Consider the following 27,116-nt stretch of genomic DNA (forward strand, 5'->3'; position numbering starts at 1 on the left):
AAAAAAGACCTTATAGAAATATTTCAAACAAACATAAAACTTAAAAGACACAGACACTTTAAAAAAAAAGGAAGAAAGATTTAGGCGCTGTTTTCCGTTGTCACTGTCAACGACAGCGATGACAAAATGTCAGGAAGCCATGCTATAATAAGGAGACTATAGGAACATCTTGTAAATGACAAAGGAACTGACAAATTATTTCCCAAGCTTCCTTCTGGGCCTACAGCCCAGCAGAGATGAGCCTACACTGAAATAATATAAATTTAAAACAAATTTTTTAAACCCTAAAGACAAGAGTTATTACAGAAAGAACTTTTGTTCCTCTGAAAACTCAGAGTGTAGAGTTTCAGATTTAGGTGGAGTTTTTAGTCACTAATGCCAAAGACTTAAATAGAAAAAGGACTTTACTTTTGAAGGGAAGAGGAAAAGAAAAAATAACACCTTGGCAAACCAAAATGTGAGACATCTAAAAGTGAACCAGTCTGCCAGGGTTTTGAGGTTTGTTGTTTTAGAAGTCTCTCCTCTTGCCTTTCAGCTCTCATTAACTCACATCTGGATTGCTACAATAATTTAACTAGTATTCCAGGGTCCAAACTTTTCCTCATTCCAAACCATCCCGCCCCTAGACGAATTTTCCTGTAACTCTGCTATGAAGCCACTCCTCTGACAAAAACCCTAAAACGGCGCCCTTCCATAAGACATCTCAATTCTTCTGCCTCATGTTAAAATATTCCAAATGAAGTGATCGTATCTTCTCGTTTCCACAAGCCCTCTTCCCAACACAAATCCTTCTTTCCAATTAAACTGTCTCATTCTTCCCATGAAAATAATGCTAGTTCTGCATCCTTGTTTTTGCTCATGCTATTCTATCAACTGAGGATAACCTCTAATATGGTAATTTATGTTTCCATTCATTCATTCACACAAGCATCTAATGAGTATCTACTATGGGTCTGGCACTGATCTACTGCTATGGATACAAAGATGACTTAAGCCTGGTCCTTGACCTCAGAGAAGGTAATGATTATTTAGTGAGTCAGACATGTACACATATCATTAGGACACAGTTTAATAACTGCTGTAACATTGTGTGCAGGGTACTGTGGAAACGCAACGGAAGTAATGACTCACCATAAAGGAAGGTAGGAGATGAGGAGAGCAGGGTCCGAGAAATGGAATGTGAATGAAGTCTTGAAGGATGACTAACAGGGAAGTGGTGGGCCAGGGTAAAGGGACAATTGCTACTTCAGAAAACAAGGCAAGTGATTCACCTGGAGATTCAGCATGACAACGTGCAAGAGGTAAAGTTGAAAAGTACATTCACATAGGCTTGAACCTCTGGATACGTGACGAGGAGCCGAGGATGACTTTTAGACCTGAGATGATCAGATGTGAGATTTTTAAGGCTTTGCTCTGAAAAGACTCTCCCTTCCACATCCACAGAGCCTCCTTGGGATGGATAACTTTATGTGTCAACTTGTCTGGACCAAGAGGGGCTCAGATTAGACATTACTCCTGGGAGTGTCTGGAGGGTGTTTCCAGATGAGGAAGGCATCATTCGATCCACTGAGGGCCTGCAGAGAAAACGGTGGAGGGAGGAAGGAAGGACTCACTGCTTGCTCCTTCCTGTCTTCTCCTGCCCCTGGGCAGGGTTATCAGCACAGGCTCCTGGGGCTCTCGGGCCTCTGGAGTCAGGCTGGAATCCCCGCAGGCAGCAGGTTGCGGGATTGCTCGGCCTCCCGCGTGAGCCCATTTCTCCCAGCAAACCTCTTCATTCATGTATGTATCCCCCCACACTGGACAGCCCTGGCTCTTCCCCCCACTACCCAACACTCACATTTCCCTGTTTGCGCCCCCGTCCCCCTGAACTGCCAGAACAACAACAGCTGCCCTCCTGGGCCACGGCTGCATCCCGTGCACTGTGCCAGACCCCTCATCCCATCATCTCATCCACTCCCTACAACACCTCTAAGACAATGGAGCTCAGGACCAAACACTCAAGTTTATTGCCCAAGTATCACACAGCTTATCGGTGGTAGAGGCCATTCAAACCTGACTCCGGACTCTGTGGTCTGCATCCACTCTGCCACTCAGAACGCAACCCTGAACTGCAGGCACTCGCCCGTCCTCTCCCCATTTCACACCTACGTGTCCTCTTTTCACTGTCCTGCAGATGGCTGCAGGACCTGGCTTCTTTGCCCGGGGCTGCCACACACTTGTTGCTAACTGACCCTGGCTGGGCAGGTCATTCAGCCTGGCTCATTCCCTTGGCTAAAATGAAGAATCGGACCAGGTGGTCCCTCAGATCACTTCATTATCTCCTACCACACACATGGGGTTGATACAAATCACAAATGCTGGTGTGTAACAGGGCCACTGGGTGAGAGACTGGGACGCCACGGCCCACCGTGACAGATGTTGTGAGTAGTCCATCCATCAACCTTTATGCAGAACAGCTCCCAAACTAGGAAGCCAAGCCCAAGTTAACAAAATCATCCTCCCCTCACCTGTGGACAGGTTTCTTATTCTAAAACTGCCTCCTCCAAGTATGGATGGTTTGCTTGTGAAGGCTTGACTGAGGGGCCACTTCACCATCGGGTGATGCCGAGAACAGTCACAAGATGAGCAGTCAGCTGCAGGGAACGCGACGGGAGCCATTGCCTACGTTAACCTTCCCCTAAACCGAGCGAGACACAGAACAAAACAGATCCCGCCCTGCTGCACCCATCCTTCGAGAAAATCTTCGGAGACTTCATTCCAAGGAAAGAAAATGCTATGTGTTATAAAAACAGAGCCATTTATAGCTATTACCTTACTTGACGAGCCCTTGGCTGCTGAGATTGGAGCTGATGGGTTTTATCTTTAATAAACATGTAAGTCATTTTTTTGTTAGTAGCTTTTTTGTGAGGTTTTTTTTTTTTTCCCCCCCTCCTTCATTAATCACCTTCTTTCACCCTCCAGGGAAACCAAGTAGGTGGGCAAAAATTCCTGGAGGTTTTCTGGGAGGTACTTAGAACACCCACACCCGAGACATAAAAAAAATACTTCAAGCCTACACAAACAGTCTTAGGCGATCACCTGGTTAACAAGAAATCTTAGTATAAATAAAAATAAAACACTGACATATTGAGACGTAAGGAAATGTTACAGGAAAATGAAAAAGATGGGTAAGAACTGCAAAACTTCACCCCAATCCCTGTAAGATGTGTTTTCCAATGATTCACTTACACACCAGACTCCCAAAGCACCAAATCCATCCTCCTCCTTTTCAACGAGTGTTTTCTGGGAACACAAAAAACCCCAATATGGCTCACTATTATCTCTTCTATCTACTATAATAAATGCAGAGAAGAAACAAGACCAGACTTAAATTTACACCGGCCAAGCAAATTAAAATAACTAGCGGAGTCTTCACCACACAAAAAAGTACTATACACATTTCAAGAAGCAGACAGACATAAAAGATGTAGAAAATTGCAAACATTGTAAAGTTCAGTCACCCTCAATAGCCCCATGATATCGGTATAAAACACGATAGACATACACTCACACTCACGCAACCACACAATCAGCAAGCTTGAGATAAACCTTCAAATTCCGTCTGTAAGTATATTTCCAAGAACTGACTAAATTTAGGATAGCTGAAGCTGCCAGTAGTGACGAGGTTTTGGAAAGCTACATCGGAGACAAAAATAAATAAATGTCCTCCCATGTTAGAATGAGAGAACGCCTCTTTTTAGGATGGTCAAATATACTCCATGACATCAACTGACGGTTTATATTTGGGAAGAGATGAGGTGTGCTAATATTTGCTAAACGAGAGCAAACCCTAAAGGTGACTTTCCATTATGAGCTTGGTACAGTGTAGGTGCTCAAGTGCACATAAACGTATCACTATGTAACACGGTTAGACAGTGGACAGTGTCTCTGTGCAGGAGGGGAAACAAAGAAAAACTTTAACACAGACTAAATGAGGTCGATTTATATGTATGTTTTCAACTTCTCAACCCCCCCAGCTTAGGGAACAGTTTAAAAGCTGTTACAAATATTTAAATAAATTTCTATATGGTTTGGGATAGTCTAGGAAGTTTCCGGGGAGACAGGCAACCTAGTCAAACTGGGTATCAGCCTGTATCCTGAGATGGGCTTACCCATCAAACATAGCTAAGGAGGGGTGAGAAATGAGCGCTGACCACATCGAGTGCCTGGAAGCATCCAGAAGGCTACGAAGTGGGCACCGCTGTGGCTTTGAAACACACCTGCCACCACCAAATACCCTCTCCTGGAGAAGCTGAGAGAACCAGGTGAGCACCAGTCTGTGTCTCTCTGCATCTGTCTTCTGAAAAAACATCTTAGCGAGTTCAAAAACATGTGGTCCTGTTCCAGAATCCTCCTCATCCCCACGGCTTCCCAACAGCCCCGTAGGCTGTGAGCTCTCCAAAGGTACAGACTCTCTTACAAAGCTCGCAGTCCTCAAAGCTTTGCACATAGTAGGTGCTTCATAACATATGCTTATTCATGCTTATGGTACGATTTTAAATAAGACAGAATGACTCAAATGTAACACCTACCATCTAAATAAACAGGTGCACAGACTGGGGGCAGGATGCACACTTGGAAGCGGCCCTCTGTCCCATGAGGTACAGATCTACGTACATAACCTTCTGTCCTGGCTTTTGGTTGTTACTGAAAGAAGCTCAAAACCTGAGACGGGGCACAGAGCAGCAGAGAGCACCAGCAAGGAAGCGGGAATCCTGACCTTAGGCAATTGCTACGTTTCCCGGACCTCAGTTTCTTCTTCTGTAAAGTGGGTGTGGTCGTGCCACGACTTCTGAGGTCTGTGAGGCGCCTTTAATAAGTGGTACTAACGAGTTCAGGAGGGTGGGCAAGACCAATGAGCTGGGGGGAGGGGTGGGCAGTGAAGACACCTCAAGGACAAAGACAGCACAAATCAGGCTTGAAAGACGGGATGCTTGTCCACTGAACACCAAACACACCAGGTTCGGTAAGGGCAAGGGGCTCGTGCGAGGTAGGTTTGAATTATATAAGGTCTTTGTGATTGGATCCATCACCGGTGTGACCTTTAAAAGCATTCGTTTCCTCAGGGAAGCTGATGAGCCTCAGTATCAGACCCTCACTATTCAAGCATTTATTATCTCAGCATTTTAAAAACAAAACATTAGTTTGAAATGAAAAAAAAAAAGTTAGGTCAAGACCAGCCTTAAAAACATACACCCTTAGAGTAGAACAGAAAATATCCCAGTACAACAGATGAAATGATGGTGCTTGCATGGGCCGGCTAAGCAGCAATGTAGAAAGCATTTCTACAGTGAAAGATACCGGGGGAAACTGATCTGACTACCAAGAAAGGACAAGGAAGTCGATTTTTAAAGTAAATCTGTCAAGCTTTTTTTTACCTTTAACACACTCTACGGCCTAACGAGCAATCTGACTTGCAGCATGCTGGTGTCCTAGACCCAAACACACGTCCCGCAGTGCCCTTCCCTGGGCCGGCAGCAGAGTCACAGACAACTCCAGCCAGCACTGGGGAGGCAGCTGTGGGCCTGTGCAAGCCTCCTGCCTCACTCCCTCGTGTTTCCGTGAGGAAACCCACGCACTCTCAGGACGACGATTCTCAAAGTTCTAGTCCCTGACCTCTGGAGAACTCTCACACGGTTTCCTGGAGTAAGAGAGAAGAAAATGCAAACAGAGAAAAGGTTTCTTACCTAATGCATGTAATTCAATGTACACTGTGTTATATTATAAATGAGATCTTCTCTGTCCTCAAACTGTTTATAACCTACGAAGGGGTAGGTGACAAACACCCACAAAAGCCACAAGGACTCTGTCCAAGCTGAGGGAGAGAGTGGGACATGAGCAGGAAGAATACAGAAGTGAAAGACTCTAAGAAACGCAAAGCCTCTGGAATCTGCCCTTGAGTATGAAGAGAGTACCGATCGGCAGCGCGTGGGAGACAGGGTGAGGGTGCACAGTGGGGTGCCTCTGAAGCAGGAGGACAGCCGGAAAAGGACATGAGCGCCACCCGAAACTGGGCAGGTAGAGAGGGGGACTCCTGTGGGGAAACGGTGGGAGACAGGGTGAAGGGTTTGGCAGTGGGCCCACAGAGCCGAGTGCCCTGAATGGCAATCAAGGACAATATGGTTTCTTTGGCAGGCCACGTAAGGGAAGCTTATTGGTCGGGGGGAGAGCAGGAAGCTCTGGACACCAAGAATCCGAATGCAGCTTGTTTGGTTGCTGTTCCCTACGTGAATGCTCTCCTGGAGATCATCTCAAAGGTGGGCCCCTCTGCCGGCCTCCCATTCGGTAAACACAAAAAGACGCTGACCAGGGAAGAGCCTGTTCTCTCAGACACAAGACCCCAGTGGCAGCAACTTGGTCTGAAGCTTCAGCTAAGCTCCAGTTCTCACACAAAAATGCATGGCCTCGGGACAGCCCTGGCTCCCTTCCCGCTGTGCTCCAGTTGAAGCCAAGCAGTGCCATCTCTGCTGTGAGGGCGTCCACAGGTTCTTTTCAAGCCCCCATGCCAGGAAGGAAGAAAGGCTGACGTCCCCTGGGGAAGGAAAGCTTAGGCCCTCCAGCTCCATGCCCCAAAGACTCAGCAACTGCTCCCCTCGTCTCCTGCTGCACAGCGAGCAACTTCAAAGCCCAGTGGCTTCTGACAACAGCCACTTTCATGTCTCATGATTCTGAGAGTCAGGAATTTGGGAAGAGCTCGGCTGGGTGACTCTTGCACTCCGCACGGTGAAGTCACATGGTGGTATTTATCTGGCAGCTGGGGTGGTCACACATGGCGCCCCGGTGGGGATGGATGGGAGGCTGGACACAGAGAGAATACCCCCCAGAGAGCCTTCCCGAGTCCTCTCAGGCCTGGTGGCCGCAGGGCAGTCGGACTTCTACATGACGCTCCAGGAGACCCAGGCAGAAGCCTGGAACCGGCATGTCATCCCATGTGCTACCCACGTGGGTCAAAGCGGCCCCAGGCCAGCCCACAGGCAAAGGGAGGAGTGCCAAGGCGCTGGAGGTCACCTGAGTCCACGGCAACAACCACACCACAGCTGCACCCTCGGCAGCCCTGATTTGCTGGTCACTGAATATTGGACATTTAAAAACCGAGGTGAAGAAAAACTCATTGGACGACCTCACATGAAAAGGAGAGGAGAAGAGCCGAAATTCCAGAGCAACAGGTAAACTCTGACTCTGCTGCTCAGGGTTTAAGGCTGAAACACCTAAGGCCTCACACACACTCACATGTTTGAACTGAACGCCAGAGAGACACATGAATTTGGGCAAATACATCACAGCTCTATTTACAACATTCACAAAGCAGACGTAATCTCCATTTCTCACAAGGGGTGGGGTAAATCTATACCTACAAACAAAAACTTCTTTCAAGAGAAGATTAAACAACTACTGAAGTCCATGGGGAGAGCAAGCAGGCAATAAAACCCTACACTCAGGGTGATCAATAGCAACTGTGAAATTTGATGGGTAAAGATCAGTCAGTAGATAATACCGTCTTGACTGGGAACTGTACTTCCAGCACATAGGACGCTAAGTATATCAGGCAAGGACACTGAGTTTGGAAGACACGCAGAAACACCTGTAAGATGCCGCCCACTACAGATCTGATTTACCAGAGATACTGACCACCGCACCTCGTCTTGCTGTACCTGGGGGTTAAAACGTATGCCCAACTCACACAGAAGAGGGTCCAGAATGATTTTTTTTATAACTTGGTAAGAATGGGAAAGTATGTTTAGGGACAAAAGAAACAATTTCCTTCACCAGGAAACAAAACCAAAAACACACCAGGAAACTCAAACACAAACTGACACAATGAATCGAACTCCACATTGGAGAAAACAGCTATCAAAACAAAAGTCAACAATAAAATGGCGACATAAGTTATGTAACGTTAAAAACCAAGACTTCTTTACTACAATTTAACGAATTTCTGGAAAACCCTAATGCTATAATTACAATCGGACCAGTGTTGAGGGATTTTCATTCCCATACGTCTTCTCTCCGTCCAGGGCAGTGAGCGCCTGGCACCACGGGAACGCCAAGGAGCTACTCACCCCCGAGACTCACTTAAAAAGCAGTCGTGCTCAGCAACTAGGGGGAGCTGCCAGGAAACTGGAGAACTTTCTCCAACCTTCCACCATAATGCAAAAAAAATTGTTAATAGCAACAAAAAATAAAATGTGCCGAAGAATACATCTAACAGAAAATGGCCAAGGCTCGCAAGGAGGGAATTATAAAACATTACTGGAATTCATTAAAGGAGGCCTAAAATTATACTATGTTCATGGATAAAAAGACTCAATATTGTCAAGATGTTGATTCAACCCAAATGGATGTATAGTGTCCCTGTAATTTCCACCAAGATCCAAATAGATGTTACTGAACAGCGTGATGAGCCAATTCCAAAATCCACGTGGCAGAGCCGAGACACAGAGACAGCCAGGAAGTTACTGAACCAGAAGAGTAAGTTAGAAAGGGGTTTGCCTGAGGAAATAAAGCCAACACACAATCAATTGTGAAAGGCAATTCTGAAAACTTCAGAAAGCCTTAAAAGAAAATATATGAAGACACGGAAAAGGCTAACTACCAGAGAAAATGCTGATACATTTGATCATATTGAAATTAAGATATTCTGCCCCCAAAATATCATAAAGAATATAAAAAGGATAAATCACACACTGGTAGGAGATACAGACAGTATGTCACTGATAGAGGATTAGTACACAAAATACATAGAGAATACTAAAAGTTACTAAGGGAAAAAAGGGAAAAAACATGAAGAGACAATTTGCAGGAGAGGAAACACGAAAGACCAATAAGCACGTGAAAAGAAAACCTAAACCACTGAGATATCGTTTCACACCGTCAAGTGGGCAAATAAGAATTCTAACAACACCTCATGGGGATCAACGGCTGTAAACGCTGCTGGTGAGCATTCAGCAGGCACCTCCCCTCTAGAAAACTATTTGCATAATCTCATAAAACTGAAAACCCTTACTATGACCCAGCAACCCAGTTAAAGAGACTCTCACACGTAAGCATCAGGAGACATACGTGAGAATGCTAACGAACATTATTCATATGAACCACAACAACATAAGTCCATCGGCAGGATAACCAAATGAATTCCCTGTACTATAAGCACTTAATGGAATCCTACACAGGGACGCAAATGAATGAGTTACAACCACACGTTAGAAATGTACCGACAAAAGGAAGTTGCAGAGAGATGACTACACAGAGTAAACCATTTTATAAACTCAAAGACAAGCAAAACACCATCCAGGGGTGATAAAACTATCTTCTTTTTAAAGCAAGGGAATAAGACACAAAATCTGGGGTGGTGGATATGAGGGTGCAAGGAGCGCTCCTACAGTTACTCATCCACTTGAGAGAGAAGTTTCCACTTTTACTCTGATTTCTGTGCACTAAGACTGACAATCTGTTGCACAGACAATATAATTATCTCTTTTATCTTGTATTTACCTGTAAATACAGAGCAACAGTTCACAGTAATCCACATAACGTATTTCAAAAAAACATACGCCGAAAAAAAAACCCCTCCAGAAATGAGTCCTGTGTTACTGGTGAGCACTTGGAACCCATTAGCCCAGGTGACAACAGATTTCCTTCCAGAGGAATAATCTCTGGGTTTGCAGGCCATCAGTGCTAAGGATTTATAAGGAAAGTATGACATTGTAACAACTTGCAAATGACATGAAGGAGGAATTTAAACACCTAACTTTACAGGGCTTTATACTCAGTGAAACAGAAACTCTCAATGTCTCAGTCTGAGAAGCTGGGCTCCCCTAAAAAAAGAAAGGTATTTCACTTGGCATTGTGGATCCTGGAAAGGAAGAGGAGGCTTCTTAAAAAGAAACAATGTTATAGTTGGTTTCAGCTCTTTTCCTGTTCTTAAAAGAAAATTCATCAGAACAAACAGGCAGGTCTTCTGGTATTGTTGTCCCGGCAAGGGTGATGGCTCCAATTTTGAGAAAACAGTACTGTGGCCTTTCTCTAGAGGTTAGTGCACAAACCTCCGGCAAACACTCTTCCAAAGCCACAGTCGGGACACATTTAACTGTTCAATTTAGCTCTGTGCTTCCCTATCCGTGTAGAATTGAGTTTTCTGCTTCATCCAGGCAACCCAAGAATATTCTAATGCCTCTTATTTCCCAAGCCAGGCACCCGGCTCCAAGTTGCTGACCCAGTGGTTTAAATCACACTTCCTGTCCTCAGTGAACTCCTACGAGGGAACGCACATGGAAAAGATTCCAGAATAAGACAGTACGCTCAAGTGACCCATGAGTGGTACAATAAGCCCTGTTGTGGTCACACTCCCAGAATGTTGAAAAGGATTTACAGAGAAGGCAAATTCCTCCTCCCAAAAAACCCTGGAGCAATAAAGCCCAGAGCATATGGCATATGTTAGGCAAAGAGTGATGGCCAGGGCCTCTGAGCATATAAAGACAATGGGTTTGACTAAGAAAAAATAATAATAATTCAAGGAGACCACAATCTTTTAGAAAGCAAAAACCAAGCTGAGAGAACTCTACGGGCAAAATCATTTATTAATATAACTATTTACACACCCATCCTCCACCTAAGTGATGTTTTCAAGAAGATTCCGAGAGACACTGATCACTGATGGGCAACGACGGACAGAAGGAAAACCAAAGCTGGGACGAGCAGGCAGTGGGCAGGGAGACGCAGGAAGTGAGGATGGAGTGAGGGCCCAGACAGACCTCACGGACATGCCCGCTTCCGAGAACGAGAATATCCGAATTGACTTCCCATTCAAGCTTTCTCGGAAGACATGGCTTTTAGCGCGGCCAGGTTCCTAACAAAAGCATGCACAGGTACTGGAGATGAAATTGCGGTTTTACAAAAAACAATCAAACAAAACCTTTTCTTAGAATAGGTATTTTTGTTAGAATTCAGCCACTAGTACTCCTCTTAAACAGTTACATAATGCTCCTTTTGTCCTTCTGAATATTCTTACCGTAATTTTATAATAACCCATCCACTCAAATTCTTAAACTATACCTGTTAATAAAATGCATCCTCTTGATTAAATAAAAAGTTCCTATTCGTTGGGCTTTGCTCATCTCATTAGATAATAATCAGTTTATCAAATGCCTGTTGGGTGCCCAAAGTTGAGACAGTCTCTACTCGTTCTAACATCACTACCTGAAGAAGTGCGGTAACTTACATAAGTACGACAGGCCCATAACCCTCCATCTGTGTATCGAAATTCAGAAAGTGCTGAACAGCGGAGGGTTCTCCTGACCTTTGACAACGAAACAGGACTTAAACTAGAGTGCAGCACTAGTGGCCTTTAATCAGCCTGAAGAGGAACACACCTCACTGCAGGGACAGGAAGTGTGTGACCTCGGGGCACTGCTGCTACTGCGGGTGTTCGGCATGCACACCTATCTCACCAAACTTACCACAGTTCCCTAGCTCCCAGTTGCTGACCTACTTCATTTAAACACAGTTCCTCCCCTCTGTGAACTCACATTCAAGGAAAAGGCAAACACACATTAAAAACGATTCCAGAACAAGACTGTACATTCAAGTGGCCAGAAAGCAGTGCACGCGACAGGCACTGTCTTCTCCCACGTGGCATTCTCCATCTAAAACACACCTGGCCTTCACGACGGCTTTGATTCATCCATCCCAGCTGAAGGCAAACAGGGTCAGGACTCTTGACTCAGTCAAGATCCCGCCTGGGAGGTGCTCCTCCCAAATGGACCCGACACAGAACGGCAAGTGCGAAATACACAGTCTCGGTGCCAGGGAGGGCCCGGGGAATGAAAGCTGGGCAAGTCTCTGCACAAACGAATCTGCGACGGTAGGGAGCAGAGGCTGCGCGCCGGGAAGAGCAGGGTGAGCACGCGCCGCCCCTTCTTTTCACAGCCTCTTCTCCTGGAGACCTAAGGTGGGAGGCTCCACGGCCTGCTAGTTTTTCCTAGATCCAATCACTAAAACTGTGAGCAGCAGGATGGGAGCCTCTGGAAGAAGGTGCTCCAGGAAGACCCAAACTTGGGAGGGGCAGGATTCTGCAGCACGGCATTGGCAAGTACGTGACCGGAGTAGGAGCGCTGGCACGCCAGAGCCACCTGCCGAAATCGGTTCTCCCTCTCTGCCACCGTAACGAACTTGTGGCTGGGCACAGCCTCCACTGCGTACATGAAGTGGCCAGGTGACTAAGTGCTCTCCAGTGGCAGATGATGCAATGATGAGCCACTTTCGGGTCTCAGTCTTAAGAATGGAGCACACACTCCTTAACAGCATCTTCCCATTTGGAATTTAGAGGTGCCTATGGCCCAGCTTCCACTGCACACAGAAGGACCGTAGCCTCAGGGGTGGCACAGCAGTGAAGACGAGAGGAGCTCGGCTCCCAGAATGGCTGTGTGGGTCGGGCTACCTATCTGCCCACCCACCTCAGGACCACCCCATGAGAGAGCGAAAAACGCCACTGCTTTTCACACTACGTTATCGTTGGGGCTCTTTGCTGCTGTGGCAAATGTCTACCTACAGTGACAGTAAGGACACCACGCCATGCACGAGCCACCCCATTCCACCTGCCTAATTTCAATGACCCTATGAAAAGGCAAACCCCACCTTGGGAAAATCTAAACGCAAGGGCCCTTTCTCCCCTCCACCTGCATTCTATGGCCGTAGCGGTACAGAAATAGGATTCACTCATTTGGCAAACTTTTGAGCACCTACATAAAAGGTATCATGCTATATACTAGGGATACTAAAGCCAACGGAAATCAGAAAGCCATGAAAACCCTCCCTGGAGCAGGCCCTCTGAACCGCATGCTCTTCATCCGGAAGTTAAGCTTTAGGTATTGTAGCCTGGTCTCTAGCACTTTGTGGTGCCTTTTACATAACAGGTCCTCCATAAATATTTGTTAGGTGAATCAATAAATTCAAGTTGTTCTCAATGAACTCAGTCTAATGGGGCAAACAGAGAAAACAATACAATGTAGCACCTGACACCACAGGCCTGCAGTACGTTTACTGTGTTGACTTATAGAAATGAACGAATATGTGAGTATCAAACGACATCATGGCAAGTGCTGCCGGGGGGCAGGAGGAATCGGAAACCACCAAAATCTTGCTGGAGCTGAAGTGTGCCATGGGCTCTGAAGGACAAGGAGGGGGTCACCAAATAAACACGGAAAACAAAGAGGAATCAAGAAAAGATGCAGCCCCTGGTGCGGAATGGGCATGTTTGTTGGCGCTGGGGCTGGAGGGCCGAGCTCCCAGCAACACAGGAACCCAACTGGTGCTCCTTTCATTTGAACGCTGTTGCTCCACCAAGGAAGCCGCAGACTGAGTCCTTTTCTTCAGTATCTGCATCACCTTGCTCCAGGATTTTCAACCGGTGCGCCGCAAGAATTTTTAAACTACGTGATACCTGACTGTTCGGTCGGGGCGCTGACCTCTTTCCCCTCAGACTCCTATTAAAAAATGACAAAAAGCCAACACAATAGCTGTTGGGTGTGAATGAATGAAAATTACACCTATTTCTTTTTGTCAGATTGGCAAAAAATACAATGTATTTTTTTGGCGTGCCACAGAATTTTAGTAATCAGGTTCTGTGTGCCATGAGAGAAAAAAGGGTAACAATCACTGGCCCTACTTGCTTAGTATCAACTGTTTGCTGCTAACCCGAGCTCTCCCTTTTACCTACAGGCTTAATTTTCATTTTTAAATCTAAAATCAGGGTTTATGTGACTTGTTCTAACAAGTCCTCTATCACATAATCAAAGAATCTCAAAGTTGGTAGGAATCTAAAAAGTCACCAGATGAAATTTTCTGAGAAGCCATTTATCTTGATCAGCCACGATCATATCTGCTTTGCAGTCACTGGGGGTTTTTATCTTCTCTTGGGCGCTTTACGTGTTGTTGGTAAACACATTCTTGCTCTCCCACTAGAATGCACGCTCTTCACGTTGGAAAGGAAGACACTTTCTCCCTTATCTCTTATTCCCAGCGCTGGACAACCAACAACCAATGCTGAGCGCAGCCCCACCTTTCCACCCCACCCCACCAGCTCTCAGAAGCCCCAGTGCAGCCCCACCCCTTTGCTCGCTCCCAGGCACAGCCTCACTATTACCGTCCAGTAAAGAGTTGCACCTTCTTTCCTATGATCCACGCGCACCCCACAGGTAGAGCTACCCCATGGCTTTTTTCACCTCCATTTCTACTTTATGGATTAGGGTGGAGGACTCCAAAGGCTTTTTAAAAAATGAAACAAGTCCCAAAGAAATGATCCCATTTTGAAACTCCAGGATGTCTGCATCTCGGGAACTGGAACTGTCGGCTATTTCCCTGCAGACGGGGCAGGCCCAGAATTACTCGTGGCCTTTCCCGTGCCACCTTTTGTTCCTCGGATGAGGTTATGGCGCTTCCTTGAGACTTCCTGTTTGAATAACCACACACTTGGGTGTTCAAGCTCCCATGTGTCCATTATTCACCATAAAAGGGACCCGAGGAAGTAGCCGGGCAGCTGGACACAAAGTGATGTATGAACAAAACAGCTGTGTGTTAGCAGGACAGACAAAAGACAGCAGGGACAGAGGCACTGCTGTGCGTTTCAAAAACAAGGTCTGCTCAGTCAGGCATGGTGAAAAGGCTGCCGGTTCAGAGCTTGGTGGCCCATTTCGTAATTGAAAATCACTGGAGATGTGAACGAGTCTGTTTTTAGTTACTGCCCCAGAGTTCCAGCCAACACCACCCTTCCCAGCAGCTCCCCCATGGATCTGTCACGGACATGGCAACGCCAACTCCAAAGTTTTCGCCAAAAAAATAAAATAAAATAAAATAAAAAAATTACCACCTATTTTATTTCCTAATCCAAAAAGCAGATCCTCCCTTCCCCAAGGGGCTTTCCTGTAAAAACACAGAGATACACATACAAGAACACACAAAAAGTAGCCCAGAAAACAAGCCTCTGAACATCTGGAAAATCCGTCAATTTCCAGAATGAGTCCATCTTTCGATACCCTGGTTTCAGCACCCGTGACTTGTGCCAGGACATAGAAGCTTTTAAGTGGGCATAAGTTTAAAACCAAAATCTTAGAACGACCACGAAACGGAATGACTCGAACGCCACCAAGGAACCGACGCTGACTTACTTCCCAGCGTGCGGCGAACATGCTGAACATTGCAGCAAAGGAACCCGTTTGAGCCTCTGAAGCAATCCCGAGAAAGTAAACAAATTCTCTTCCAGCTGCACTGCAGATGTTCCCACAACCCTGCGTAATCTGCAGCGCAGTTCTGAAACTTCAGTCTTCAACAGACTTTTATTCCATGAATTTGTCTCAAATACTACCAATTCAAAACAATATACAGGGCCGCTCTAAAAGTTAATCCTGGACACTCAACCCCACGGGACATGACCCTTTTCCCACGAAGTAGCCGTCATGTGGCCGAAGCAACTGACGTATACAACTGCTCTTTTGGTCTCCAACTGCCTCTCCCCTCATAGTCTTCATCCACAGCCCCTGGTTTCTTCTCACCTCCCAAAAGAACATACCATGTCAATGAAAATTCCAGGATGTTCATTTCATCTCTACAGAAAACTCAGTGACACCAGAACAACAGGAGAAGTCACCAGTCCTATCAGAACAGGGCTCATCACCAGCAGAAACCAGTGTGGGAGGCACTGCAGCACCTGGCTCAGGTGTACAGAAAGGTGGAAGCCCCCTAACTTCCTGCCCGTGAATAGGAAGCTCAAAGAAAAACTGCTCGATTCATTTCCATCAAGCTGTCACTACCCCCTTTTCAAAAACTGTGGAGCTTCTCTCTTGGAAATACAGTTGACCCTTGAACAATGGGGGGATGAGGGGCGCAAATCCCTGCATGGTTGAATATCTGTGTATAACTTTTGACTCCCCCAAAACTGAGTGACAGGCATTCCTCAGTATCTGGTGGGGCGGGATTGGTTCCAGGACCCCTCCGCAGATACCAAACTACGCTCCAGTCCCTCCTCGTACGCAGTGGCCTAGAACAATGCATACAGTTGGCTCTCAGCATCCACAGGTTCCCATCCCTGGATTCCCAGCCATGAATCAAAAATGCCTTTTTTGATCTGAGGTTGGTTGAATCCGAGGATATAAAACTGCAGATATGGAGGGCTGACTGTATGGTGAAAAAAAACCCGCACGTAAGTGGACCCACACAGTTCAAACCCATGTGGTTTAAGGCTCTGTAGTGAGGACTTTTATATTCTCTTTGAAGAGAGCTGATGGAAAAGCCCCAAGAAAATACTTATGCGTCTATATTTTACCACTGGCCATAAAAAGGGGGGGCACTTTTAAGCACAACACTCATCCCTCAAATGTAGCAATGGGTGCCATCCCAAACGACCTCCCCATCAGAAAGGAAACGGAGCATGCACATTTGAAGGTCACGGGTCACTAGGATGTGATGACATCACAGAAATGCAATGTGTACTAAGCAGGACTATGAAGAAAGCAGTACTGTGATTCAGTCACACCTAAAATCTAATCAGTCGACTCAGTACTTGTAAAGCGGAGATGGTCTGTAGCAGGGACGCAGCCCAAAATACAAAATCTAAGTGGGAACTGTGACCCTGTTCTTCAGATACAAAGAAACACACACAAACACACACACAGACACTTTTTAAAATGTACCTAAGAGTCCTCTGATTCAACCTTCCTCAGTGATGCTCTGGGGAGACTAAGGAGGTCTACATTAAATAAATAGATACATAGATAAGACAGATTAGATAGACATTTACAAAGTAATTTACAGGGGTAATCAAGGTGAAGGGAGTCACTACCAACAGTGACAAAAAAACCCCTAAGGCAACAGTAATTACTGACCAATCAATATATAAAAGGTTATTAGACCTATTCACTCAGCAAACTTAAACAGGAAAAAAGCAACCATGTAACAGAATTTTCTTGGAGCAGAGGGGACACGAAACAGAACAGGGAGATGGACCTGGCTGCTTTATCTTACCGGGTGTCAGATAACGTAAGCAACTGGGCAAAATTCAGCAATTCTCCAAGAGCAGAAGGGGTCCTGGGGAAGGGAGGACAAAGATAAAGTGGCATTCCCCTGAACACCCTTCAGGAAATGGGGTCAGCAATTCACTTTCCCTGTCAGGAGACACTGACAAAACCCAGGATCTCATTCTGAAATTCAATAAATTCCTTAGAAAATCCTAGAGGCATTGACAGTTAGATAGTATAATGCTAGTATTAGTCCCCCAAACCTAAAATTCTTCCATTGCCAACAAAGTGCAAAGCTCTTTTTAAAAGAGGCAGCCCCAATCCAGAGCTCCTCAAGCAAAGCTCTGCCAGAGAAACCAGGTTCAGCTCCTTGGTTTTAAGTTCATTTCAGCCCCCAATTAAAGGTCTTTCTATAGTTCCCTATCACTTACAAGGTCTGTTCTGACACGGCAGAGTAGCAAGAGCAAAATCTAACCACAACAGGTCTGGATTCCGAGCTAAACTCAGCCTGTCTGCCCTCAGAGAAGTCACGATCAGCTTCTATTATTATTCCATAGGACGTAACAGTAGTTCTCGAGATTGTAAAGAATTCAAAGAGGTAACCCAGAGGTACTCGATGAAAGGTAATTTACTTTCTTTTGTCACCTAGTTTAAGATCCCCCATCTCCCCAGAACCCATCCTAGTGTCTCCACCACTCCACCACCCCGTGGAAAGCACACAATGCCTTCACCATTATCTGGTTACTTTTACGCCTTTATTCAACTGCCCTTCCTGGAATGTCCTCCATTCATGTCCACTTGGGTCTTTTCTTCAAGACCCAAGAAGCTTTTCCTGGCTAACTTCAATCCAAACACTTCATTCAAAGTGCTTTGCATTCTCTCTGAACTTCAAACAGTTTCAACTGAATTATCTTTGCTGTGCCTATCTCGTCCCATTGATTTCCTGTACACGACTGGGTCTCACGTCCTCAAACACATTACAAATTACTGGAGGATATGATGTTTCAACATCTATTGTTACCCCCGCATTCCATATCGCAATGGGCATCAATGAAAATTTTTCTCACCAGCTGCCTTATTTACACAAGATCATTGTCCACTAACCAGTCGGAATCCCACTCCATGTAACTCCATTGAGCTCATCGCATTTTGAATGGGCAGGGCAGGTCTTTTCACTTAGCTGTAAATACTCCACAAAATTTCACTAACTTCTCTAAGAAAGCCACACAATTCAAGCTTCAGACTTACTGGCTCCATGAGAAAAAGCCACTACCTACGCAGAACATGTCAAAGGAAAGAAAATGAGGTCTTCACATTAGTTACAAGTAATTAGAAATTAAACAAGTTATACAAAAAGCAGGCATTGTAACCAAGCACACACCACCAAGAGACATTCTCAGAGAATTCTCTACCTGCAGGAAAAAACCACAGACTCACCATCTTATCATTGCAAACCACAAAGCATCAAACAAAACCATTACCTGCTTAAAGGTAGGTGAGAAAAGAACTCTTCCCACACTCCACTCTGACTCTGCCTGCGCGCTCTTCTGAAAGCACTCTGCAAGCACTTCCATTAAAACCAGCCGGTATCTCAAGTGAAAACAGCTGGTGCACTTATTTGTCCATTCACTCAACAAATATTAGTTAACACCTATTAATGCCAGCAACTGCCGATAGCAAGTAGAAAGACAGTAAAAGAAATACATCTTAGATGATTAAACCTCAGGTTCTGTGCCCTCCTATTTTAAGCCAAAACCATACCAAAAAAAAAAAAAACCCAAATGACATCACCTACTTTGTGTTGCGATTGCTTTCTTCATTTTTTATTTTGCAGATTCATTTGCATACAATGAAGTGCACAAATATTAAATGTACAGTTCTGAACCGGCACATACGCATATGCCTATGTAACCTCCACCCAAGCCAGGAAACAGAACATACAGTGAGAACTACAAAGGAGGAAAGGAAACGGTGGCCAAGAACAGTGACTCTGGAAACACGGCAGGTGCCTCTCGCGTCACCTCCACGGGCAATCATTCTGGCTGGCCGGCAGACACCTCCGCACACACTGTGACATATCCTGCACGGAAGTCACTGAGTCCCACACTCTGCACAAGACCATTTGTGTTTTTGAGTTCAAGAAATTTTTTAAAAAGTGAAGGAGGCTGATTCTGGATTCCTATTTCCAGGAACTTTCAAAACATAACGAAGATGCACATGGACAAAACCAAGCGGGGGGGGGGGGGGGTTGGAAGCATGGGAGGGTGGTAGGGATGGCTAGGGTGGGGGGGGAGTGGTGGGGAGTAAATGCAGACAACTTTTATTCTATAATTTAAAAAAATTTAAAAACATTAGGAAGATGAAATAACAAAGAATTACATAATCCAAAACAGATTTAATCCAAGGAAGAGGACATAACAAAAATCCAATGGTGCCTTCACTCCAACAGGAAGCGGCCACACAGTTGGAAACAAAGAGTAAAAGAAGGAAGCGAAGGGAATACAACTCCTGAAGTTTTAAAGGAGTCATGTAAATCCCCTAATTCATCTCCCAGCCTCGCCACAAGGTTCTCCTCCCACCAGAGATCTGAGAGGGCCATTGTCTCAGGAAGAGATAAGTCTGCTTTATTTTATTTCATGAATATGTAGCTGCCCAGGGCACCAGGCTGACTGGGCGCAAGTTATTTTAGGCTGGGCCCCGGGAAGGACCCATGGAAAGAAAAGCAGACATACTTAATTAGTGTCACCACGATCTGGCACAATACTCTCTAAAACCTCAGGGTCGTTTCTATAAATGAGTCTTCTGGTTTAGCAGACTGTCAATGTAAGCCCAAATGAGCGAACATCTAACTTTATCAATTCACAGGAAAGGAGATGCTTGCAAACCCCAGCGGGTCCCTTTACAAATCTTAGCCCAAGCAGCTTAGGCAGAGTACCAGAGCCAGCACGCAGGCATCTTTGAGACTGATCATCTGAGATAAGTAGCAGGTTAATCCCTTATTTTTAGCAAACAATTAATTAATGTTAATTATGCTGCAGTGAAATGAGAAGCAGACTAGTCTCTGATCCTGCCTTCAAAGACCTCATGGCCCAGGAGTGGAGACAGAGAGACAGAGTGGGACCGCTCATCCAGGCTAGAACGAAGAATGGAAAGGGGAGAGAGAGAAACCCGGGAAGGCTTCCTGAAGGAGGCGGCGCCAGGAAGAAGGTTGCAAACCAAAGCAGCAGCCTTTTGAGCATTAAAAGTTCAAAACTTAAACCTAATGATTAAGAAGGTCCTAAAGTACCTTGTCCTCCACTCCAAGGAGTCTAGACTTTCTCCTCAAGGCCTGAGGAACCACTACACAATTTTCAGCTGAGAAATGGTACCATCAGACTTGCATTTCAGAACCATCACTCAGTCTGAAGTGTGGCTGCTGTCCAAATACCAGGGACAAACCTGGAGGCAGAAAGGCCACCAGTTAGTTCAGAAGCTGCAGCAGTAATCCAGGTGAAATTCAGAGGGGAGCTACAGGCAGGCAGAGACAAAGAGAAGGACTCGAGAGCTACAGTGGCTGGAGATGGGAGGCCAGAGTGGAGTCTTGGGCAGATGAGAGTAAAGATGGGTGGGAAAGCTGGGGTGGAGATAGAGCTGGCCAGAACAGACACACCTCCCCGGAGAGGAGCCTATCTGGACACCAAACAGAGTAACCTTGACCGATGAGAGCCTGTCAAGCATGGTATCTTTCACGGGAGACTTGGCAAAAGACTGGTCCCGAACCTCACAGTTAAACATTAGTGCTTGTTCACTAAGACAGGGCTTTGAGTTGGCTGAGACAATGATGAAGGATGAACATAGTTGTGGACATCCCAAATAAACCGTGTCCAGCACGTCCTTAGGTCTAGAGAAGGAGCTGGCTGGCCTGGAGCTACAAATTTAGAATCACTGATTTGCACAGAGTACATGAAGCCTTGGGATGAACAAGGGACAGTGAGCAGAATGGCGGGGGGGGGGGGCAGGGAGGAAAAGCTCCAGAAACAAGTGAATAGGACCAGAGAGGTACTGGGAGAAAAACCAAGGGAACCTGGCATCTCTAAATCAATGTGCACATACACTTGTATTTTTAAGTTGCCCTGGAATAAACTCATTCGTTTGAGAGATTTGTTAGAAAAGCTAAGAGTTTCAGGGCCTAGTGCCTTTTCCAGGGGTGTCCAATCTTTTGGCGTCTCTGGGCCACAGTGGAAGAAGAAGAGTTGTCCTGGGCTACACGCTAAATACACAAAAACTGATGAGCAAAAAAAAAAAAAAAAAAAAGGTTTTAAGTGTATTTCCAATTTTGTGTGGGGCCGCATTCATAGCCTCCCTGGGCCACGTGCGGCCCGAGAGCCATGGGTTGGACACCCCTGCAAGGAGTTAAAACCCACCGCTAAGGTGACTTTTGGCAAATCCCTACCTCAGGGGCCTCATCTGTGCCTGCACTGAGTCGTGGAAATCTCATCAGTGAGACCCCGGAGGTTTTTATGAACTGTGAAATATTACAGAGGCACTCCTGATTTATTATTGTAATTGCATTACAACCGCGTATAAAGGTTCCACCTAACAGAGTATAAACTTCTGAAGGCGAGGCCTTCGATCTTCTACACCTTCCTCTGGGGTGCTGTGCTGTGTACTTAGTGGGAATTTAAGAAATGTTTGCAGAATCTTTGGCAGTAACATGAGAATGTATGCACAGGGCGCAGGAGCGCATAGCAGAAGGCATAACCTACTTCCTAAAAGGATTTAGAATTGAAATAGTCAAACATTATCCCTCCCACAAATGTGGCCAATGACAAAATTACTGGGAGGGAGGGGGTGCCTTACACTGTAGTTCCAACTTCTCTCCTAATGGGTCCATTGTTTTGCTGAATATTTTAGAAACACGGAGAAGGTATTTACAGAAAAAGCAGTGAATGGCAGAACCGGAAAACAACAGCTTTATAAAACTGCGTTCACAACCCCTGGCCATTAAGAAGAGCTCCTCAGCCTCTCAAGTTGAAACCTGCAAAGTGTAAATCAGGCCTTTGTGAGACAAACTAAAAACAGTGTCCCCCCGGGGTGCACAAATACCACAGTGAAGTCGCCAGAGTGAACTATTTCCCCTGACACAGTCAGAGCCTACCTTGCAAAGACTGTCCTGGGGAAAGAAAATCGCTGTTTGTTTCATGCTAAATATACACTCAGAGGACCAAATAGAATAAAATTTAATATCCTTATATATCAACTGTTCTAAGTTAGACACACAAAAAGGATATTTAGATAGAGCTCCAAGAGCATCATTGAATCACTATTTGCTCCTAAGGCTTATGAGGAGCTTGGAAATAAATCTGGTCTTGGTGTAAATTTTAGGAGTTCCATAAACTTTGATTGAGTTGGTTTTATAAGCACTCCCTTAATCTAATTGTTTTGAGAAAGAGAGAAAGCTACCTTCCCCCAAGATAAAGACCCAGCCTGCCAAGTTTCCATCCACAGGGACTATCAAGTTAATTAAAAAGGCTGTTTAATAAAAGGCAAATCCTCAGCGACAGTCGTACTATCAACTACTGCACTGATACTGATGGAGCCTATAATGACTTATTATAAAACACAAAAGCCAAACAAACCACAGTCGAATAATCCATACAGAAGTTAGAAGAGAAGATCCAGAAGTTGAAGGCAAAATACAAAAGACTTCTTGAAAAGGGTGCCTGGTTGGGATGTCTCCCCACCACAGGCAGAAAATGCAGTTCTGGCTCCCGCGGCAACTTTAACTCACTGGATCTGCGTGCACTGCCCTGCTCCCTGGGACAGTGCGCATTCTGCTCAAGACATGGCTGCTTTCACAGTCAACACTGATTTTCCTGGCTGCTGTACAAGTGATGATAATTGTACCATGATCTAATTTGTCCTCGCATCTGTTAAAAGGCGCTTCACCCCGAAAAAGTTACCAGCTAAAATGGTCATGTGACTTTACATATCCACGCGTATGCGTGAAGTTTCTGGAAGGTTACATGAGAAATCACGCATGGTGGTCTCTAAAGCAACTGAGCACGTGGAGATGGAGAAACTCACTCGCCATTATACCCACTGTTTTCATTCACCAGGTCCTGCTGTTTTTAAATTAAAAAATGACTTAGGGTCTGTGCCAAAGCGCGTATGTTTCTTGTGACAACTTAAGTGCAATCTGCCTCTGCTTATTTTAAAGTTCACTGCGTTTAAAGTTGAACATTAAAAGGAAGCCTAGAAAAGTGGTGGCCAGAACTAGCTCTTGCGCACTGCTCACTTGGCGTTTCACAAGCTCTGTAAGGGCAGAGCACAATATGCATCACTTGTTTAAGGGTATGTGAAACTTGAACTGGAGGGGAGGCTTAATAGATGCACAAACAGTCATGGTACTTGAATTCGTGGGAATAATTAGTTAGCTAGAGCCCATGGAGTAACTGGAGTCAGGGAGTGAGTATGCGGAATACAATAACGGCCTTGCCTATTTGCCATAAACTATAGATTGTAACATGCATGCATACACATATCCTGTCATTTACAAAGAGCAAGGGGAGGGGGAAGAGGGAGAGAGAGGGGGAGAGGGTGGGAGAGGGGGGAGGGGAAGATATTGATTGAGATGTCAACCTTACTATGTACAAATCTCCCTCCCCTTCCCCACCATTCACAATTTACTCCAGGACATCATTTCTGACCCAAGCACAAGTACAGTGAGCTCCAGTCAAGTTTTTAGAAACTGTCTATCTGAAAAGTTTAAAGTAAATGTCTTTATAGTGAATCACAATACTCATATGGAAACTATTTTAAGAAACTGTTTTGTTTTGTTTTTACTTAGGAGTTTTAAACCCATAGTTTATGAATTACATTTAGCAAGAATATTATCAAAAACTAAAAAAAAAATGCAGTAAAAACAAGTCCAAACATATACTATTTTTAGAGTGAAAAGTCATGTTAGAGCCCTGACTAAGGTGAACTCTAAAATCTCTTTTGACCTTTTAATCACCAAGACCGGGAGTTTATATACCTACCTCCCAGTAGCAGCAACTGATACTGGACGGATACTGTCTTACCCACCACATTGTCTTTGTGAGAGAGAAGTAATCACTGAGTCATCTACCCACCTCCACAATCACCTGAAATGACCTTCTGCTACACAGCACCCACAGCAGAACACTCAGGCCAAGATGGACAGCCCCACCTTTACCTAAGTAAGACACTCTTGTTCAAAAATTTTCAGTTGACTCTCAGATACTTTGAGACATCAAGGCAATATCATTGCTTTAAAATTTTTAACATTTGAATAGATCAAATAAGGGTTTGTAGGCATTCAAAAATTCAACACAGAACCTTTAACAAGTCAAAATTTAAACAAAAAATAGCTGAATATAAATTTCCAAAGTAATCTTGGCCACGTTTAAAGATGCAAAACTGAGGAGAAAACAGCTGAAGAGCTGGCAGTCTCACAGTCTCAGGAGTCCCCAGGTGTCTTTAGAAAGACACGTGCTTCCACGACACTGCCAGCTCTACAAGTGTCCAACACCTTTGCAAAACGGAGCTCAGGACAGTTTACTTCTTCCATCTCTGAAAAACGGGTGTCTCAGAATTTCACTTTATGAACTTGTTTTCAAAAAGTTTCATCTTCCTAATGCCTTGACTACAAATAAAATGGCATTTATTGCATCAAAGGTGCTAAATACTGCTTTTCTAACACTCCACACACACAGCAATTTCACTGCACTTTTCAAAGCACTTTTTGTAAGTCATAGCCCTTCCCTGGCATGTTAACACTTACATAAACTTCAGTGCACCAGAGAGCAGTGGAAAGAAAAATAACCAGGACCAAAAGAACCATCTGCCTACAAAACGTTCCTTCCAAAGGCCCCCAAATAATGTCATTCGCTTTGTAGAATTATCCTGCTTTGACAGAAAAATGGCCCGGTACCGGTCCTCTCCACTACTACCAGCTACCGGTAAAAATCAAGATGCCTGGTGCAGCAGGGATTAGGAGTTTCTACAAATCAAATTCCGGTTTCTCACACATTTGTAACTCTGTTACACAAAATAACTTATCATTCTGCTTCTTTATATATTGCAGTGATGAAGAAAACTTACCTAGATCAAACATGACCGTTTGGTACTTTAAGAGAAACATGTCCATCCCCATACACCTCCCCCAGCAGTGAAGTTTTCTATACAACCCTTTCCTGATTTCTAAAAGGTCACCTATACATGTTCTGACACTTGCTTTGAATCGGAGCAAAAGGTTAGACACTAAGGAGAGACTTTTTACCCAGGGACAGACCCGGGCCCAGCTATCACAGTGAGTGCAGACACTTCCTTTTGTTTCCCCGGGGCCAGGATTGGCAGTGAAATAGCTTTGTGGTGTTAAAGAGCTTCACAGCTGAAGAACTGTAAAGAACAATAACTTTAAAAGTGACTATTTATTCCAACTACACATAGCATTATCGGTTGTAGAGGCATTTGCTCCCCTCCAATTCCCTAATCTCAGACCCTGTCCATTCTAGCTCACTCAGCAGAGCAATCACCGGCAACCCTGGAGAGACATTTCAACAAGGCAAAAGTGCTTAAGGTGGACCTTCCTGTCTGATCTGAGAGAGAAAAAGCACGGGTGGCGGCTTCTGATTCATGTTTCAAAATAAGAGGGACCAAACCAGCCGACATGATGAACAATCAGGGAACGAGAGTCCAGTTGAGTTCGAAAAAAATAGAAAAGAGCAAACACAGAGATGCTGGCGGGAAGCATCTCGGCCGTGGCGGGGTGTTAACTGCTAGATCTAGTCTAGACGTTGGAGAAGGGAGCCTCTGTGTGGCCCACCCTGGGGAGCGGAGCCAACACGCGTCTCTGCGGGCCCCACAGGCTAGGCCAGGGGTGACGACGGCCCGGGCGCTGGGCTGCTGGCGAGCAGCAGTAGGGGACGGGGCTGTCACCGCTTACCCAGGTGCAGCGTGAGGTTGATGGAGTTGGGGTACTGTACCCCGGCCAGCATGGTCTGGCTTTGCCACCAGGTGGTGTCGGCCTGGTTGTTGTAGTCGGTCAGGAAGGCTGCCCCGTGCTGCAGGTGGGGCTGCCCGGCGTCGCACAGGTGACAGGACTTGGTGACTCCGGTCACCCCGGTCTGCACACAGTACTCCTCGGGCGGAGTTCCGCACGTGTTGGTGGCCACCACGGTCACGTTGAAGGCGGCGTTGACGAACTCGGGCATGCAGCGCTGCGGCCGCCCGCCCTCGTCCATGCACTCGTCCATGGCTGCCCGGGCGCAGCCGGCCGCCGCGGCCAGCACGGCCAGCACCGGCCAGAGCCGCCCCCGGGGCCGCAGCGTCCGCGCGGCCCGCTCGCCGCCCCTCATCCCGCCGCCCGTGCGCTGGGCCACGGCAAAGGCAAGGGCGCGTTCCTCTCGCCCAGCGGCGTCCCCCGGAGGCCGCTCTGCGGGCTCGGCTCCCGGGCCCAGGGGCCGGGCTCACGGGGCGGGCGGTGGCGACGGATCGCGCGGAGAAGAGGGGCCGGTGGGCGCTGCTGGGGAGGACCGTGCGGCTGGCTGACCGCTGCCCGGCGCTCCACCTCCGCGCCGCCCGCACCCACCCAGGACACAGTTCGCACTGCGCGCCGACCCCTGACTTCCGAGCGCGAGCCCGCGCGCGCGCGCCCCCGGGAGGAAGGAGCAGGGGGTGGGGTCGGCGGGGTGGGGTGGGGTCTGGCGGAGGAGCAAGCCCAACCCCGGCCTCCTCCCCGCAGCGCCCGCGGGCCCCGTCGCTGCTCCCCCGCCCTCCGCGCACCGTGGGCTGCGCGTCCGCCCGGCGACTCGCAGCGGCGGAGGGGGCGGTAGCATCTCGCGCTCGGGCTCGCGGCGCGCGACCGGAGGGGCGGGGCCGGGAGGGGCGGGGCCGGGACGGGGGCGGGGCAGCGGGGCGGTGCATGCCGGGAGGGCCGGGGCGGCCGCGGGGAGCCCGCTGCGCGCGCTGGCTGGACACTAGGGTCCCTGGACCCCGCGACCGCGGAGGACTCCAGGCTGGGGGAGGGGCGGGGCGGTGGCCTTAAAAGGGCGACGCCGCGTCAGT

At 46.5% G+C, this 27,116-nt stretch overlaps 1 protein-coding gene across 1 annotated transcript in view; it reads right to left on the bottom strand.

Moving 5' to 3' along the window:
- Positions 1-26,838, bottom strand: part of LAMC1 (laminin subunit gamma 1) — a 106,614-nt gene extending 79,776 nt beyond the window's left edge. The window contains exon 1 of the mRNA XM_024552833.4: positions 25,996-26,838. Within this exon, the coding sequence (XP_024408601.3) occupies positions 25,996-26,407 (412 nt within the window). The 5' untranslated portion in view covers positions 26,408-26,838. The remainder of the gene's footprint in view (positions 1-25,995) is intronic.
- Between the last annotated feature and the right edge of the window lie 278 nt (positions 26,839-27,116).

This window comes from Desmodus rotundus, chromosome 12, assembly GCF_022682495.2.
Source record: "Desmodus rotundus isolate HL8 chromosome 12, HLdesRot8A.1, whole genome shotgun sequence".
In the NCBI taxonomy this organism is placed as follows: Eukaryota; Metazoa; Chordata; class Mammalia; order Chiroptera; family Phyllostomidae; genus Desmodus; species Desmodus rotundus.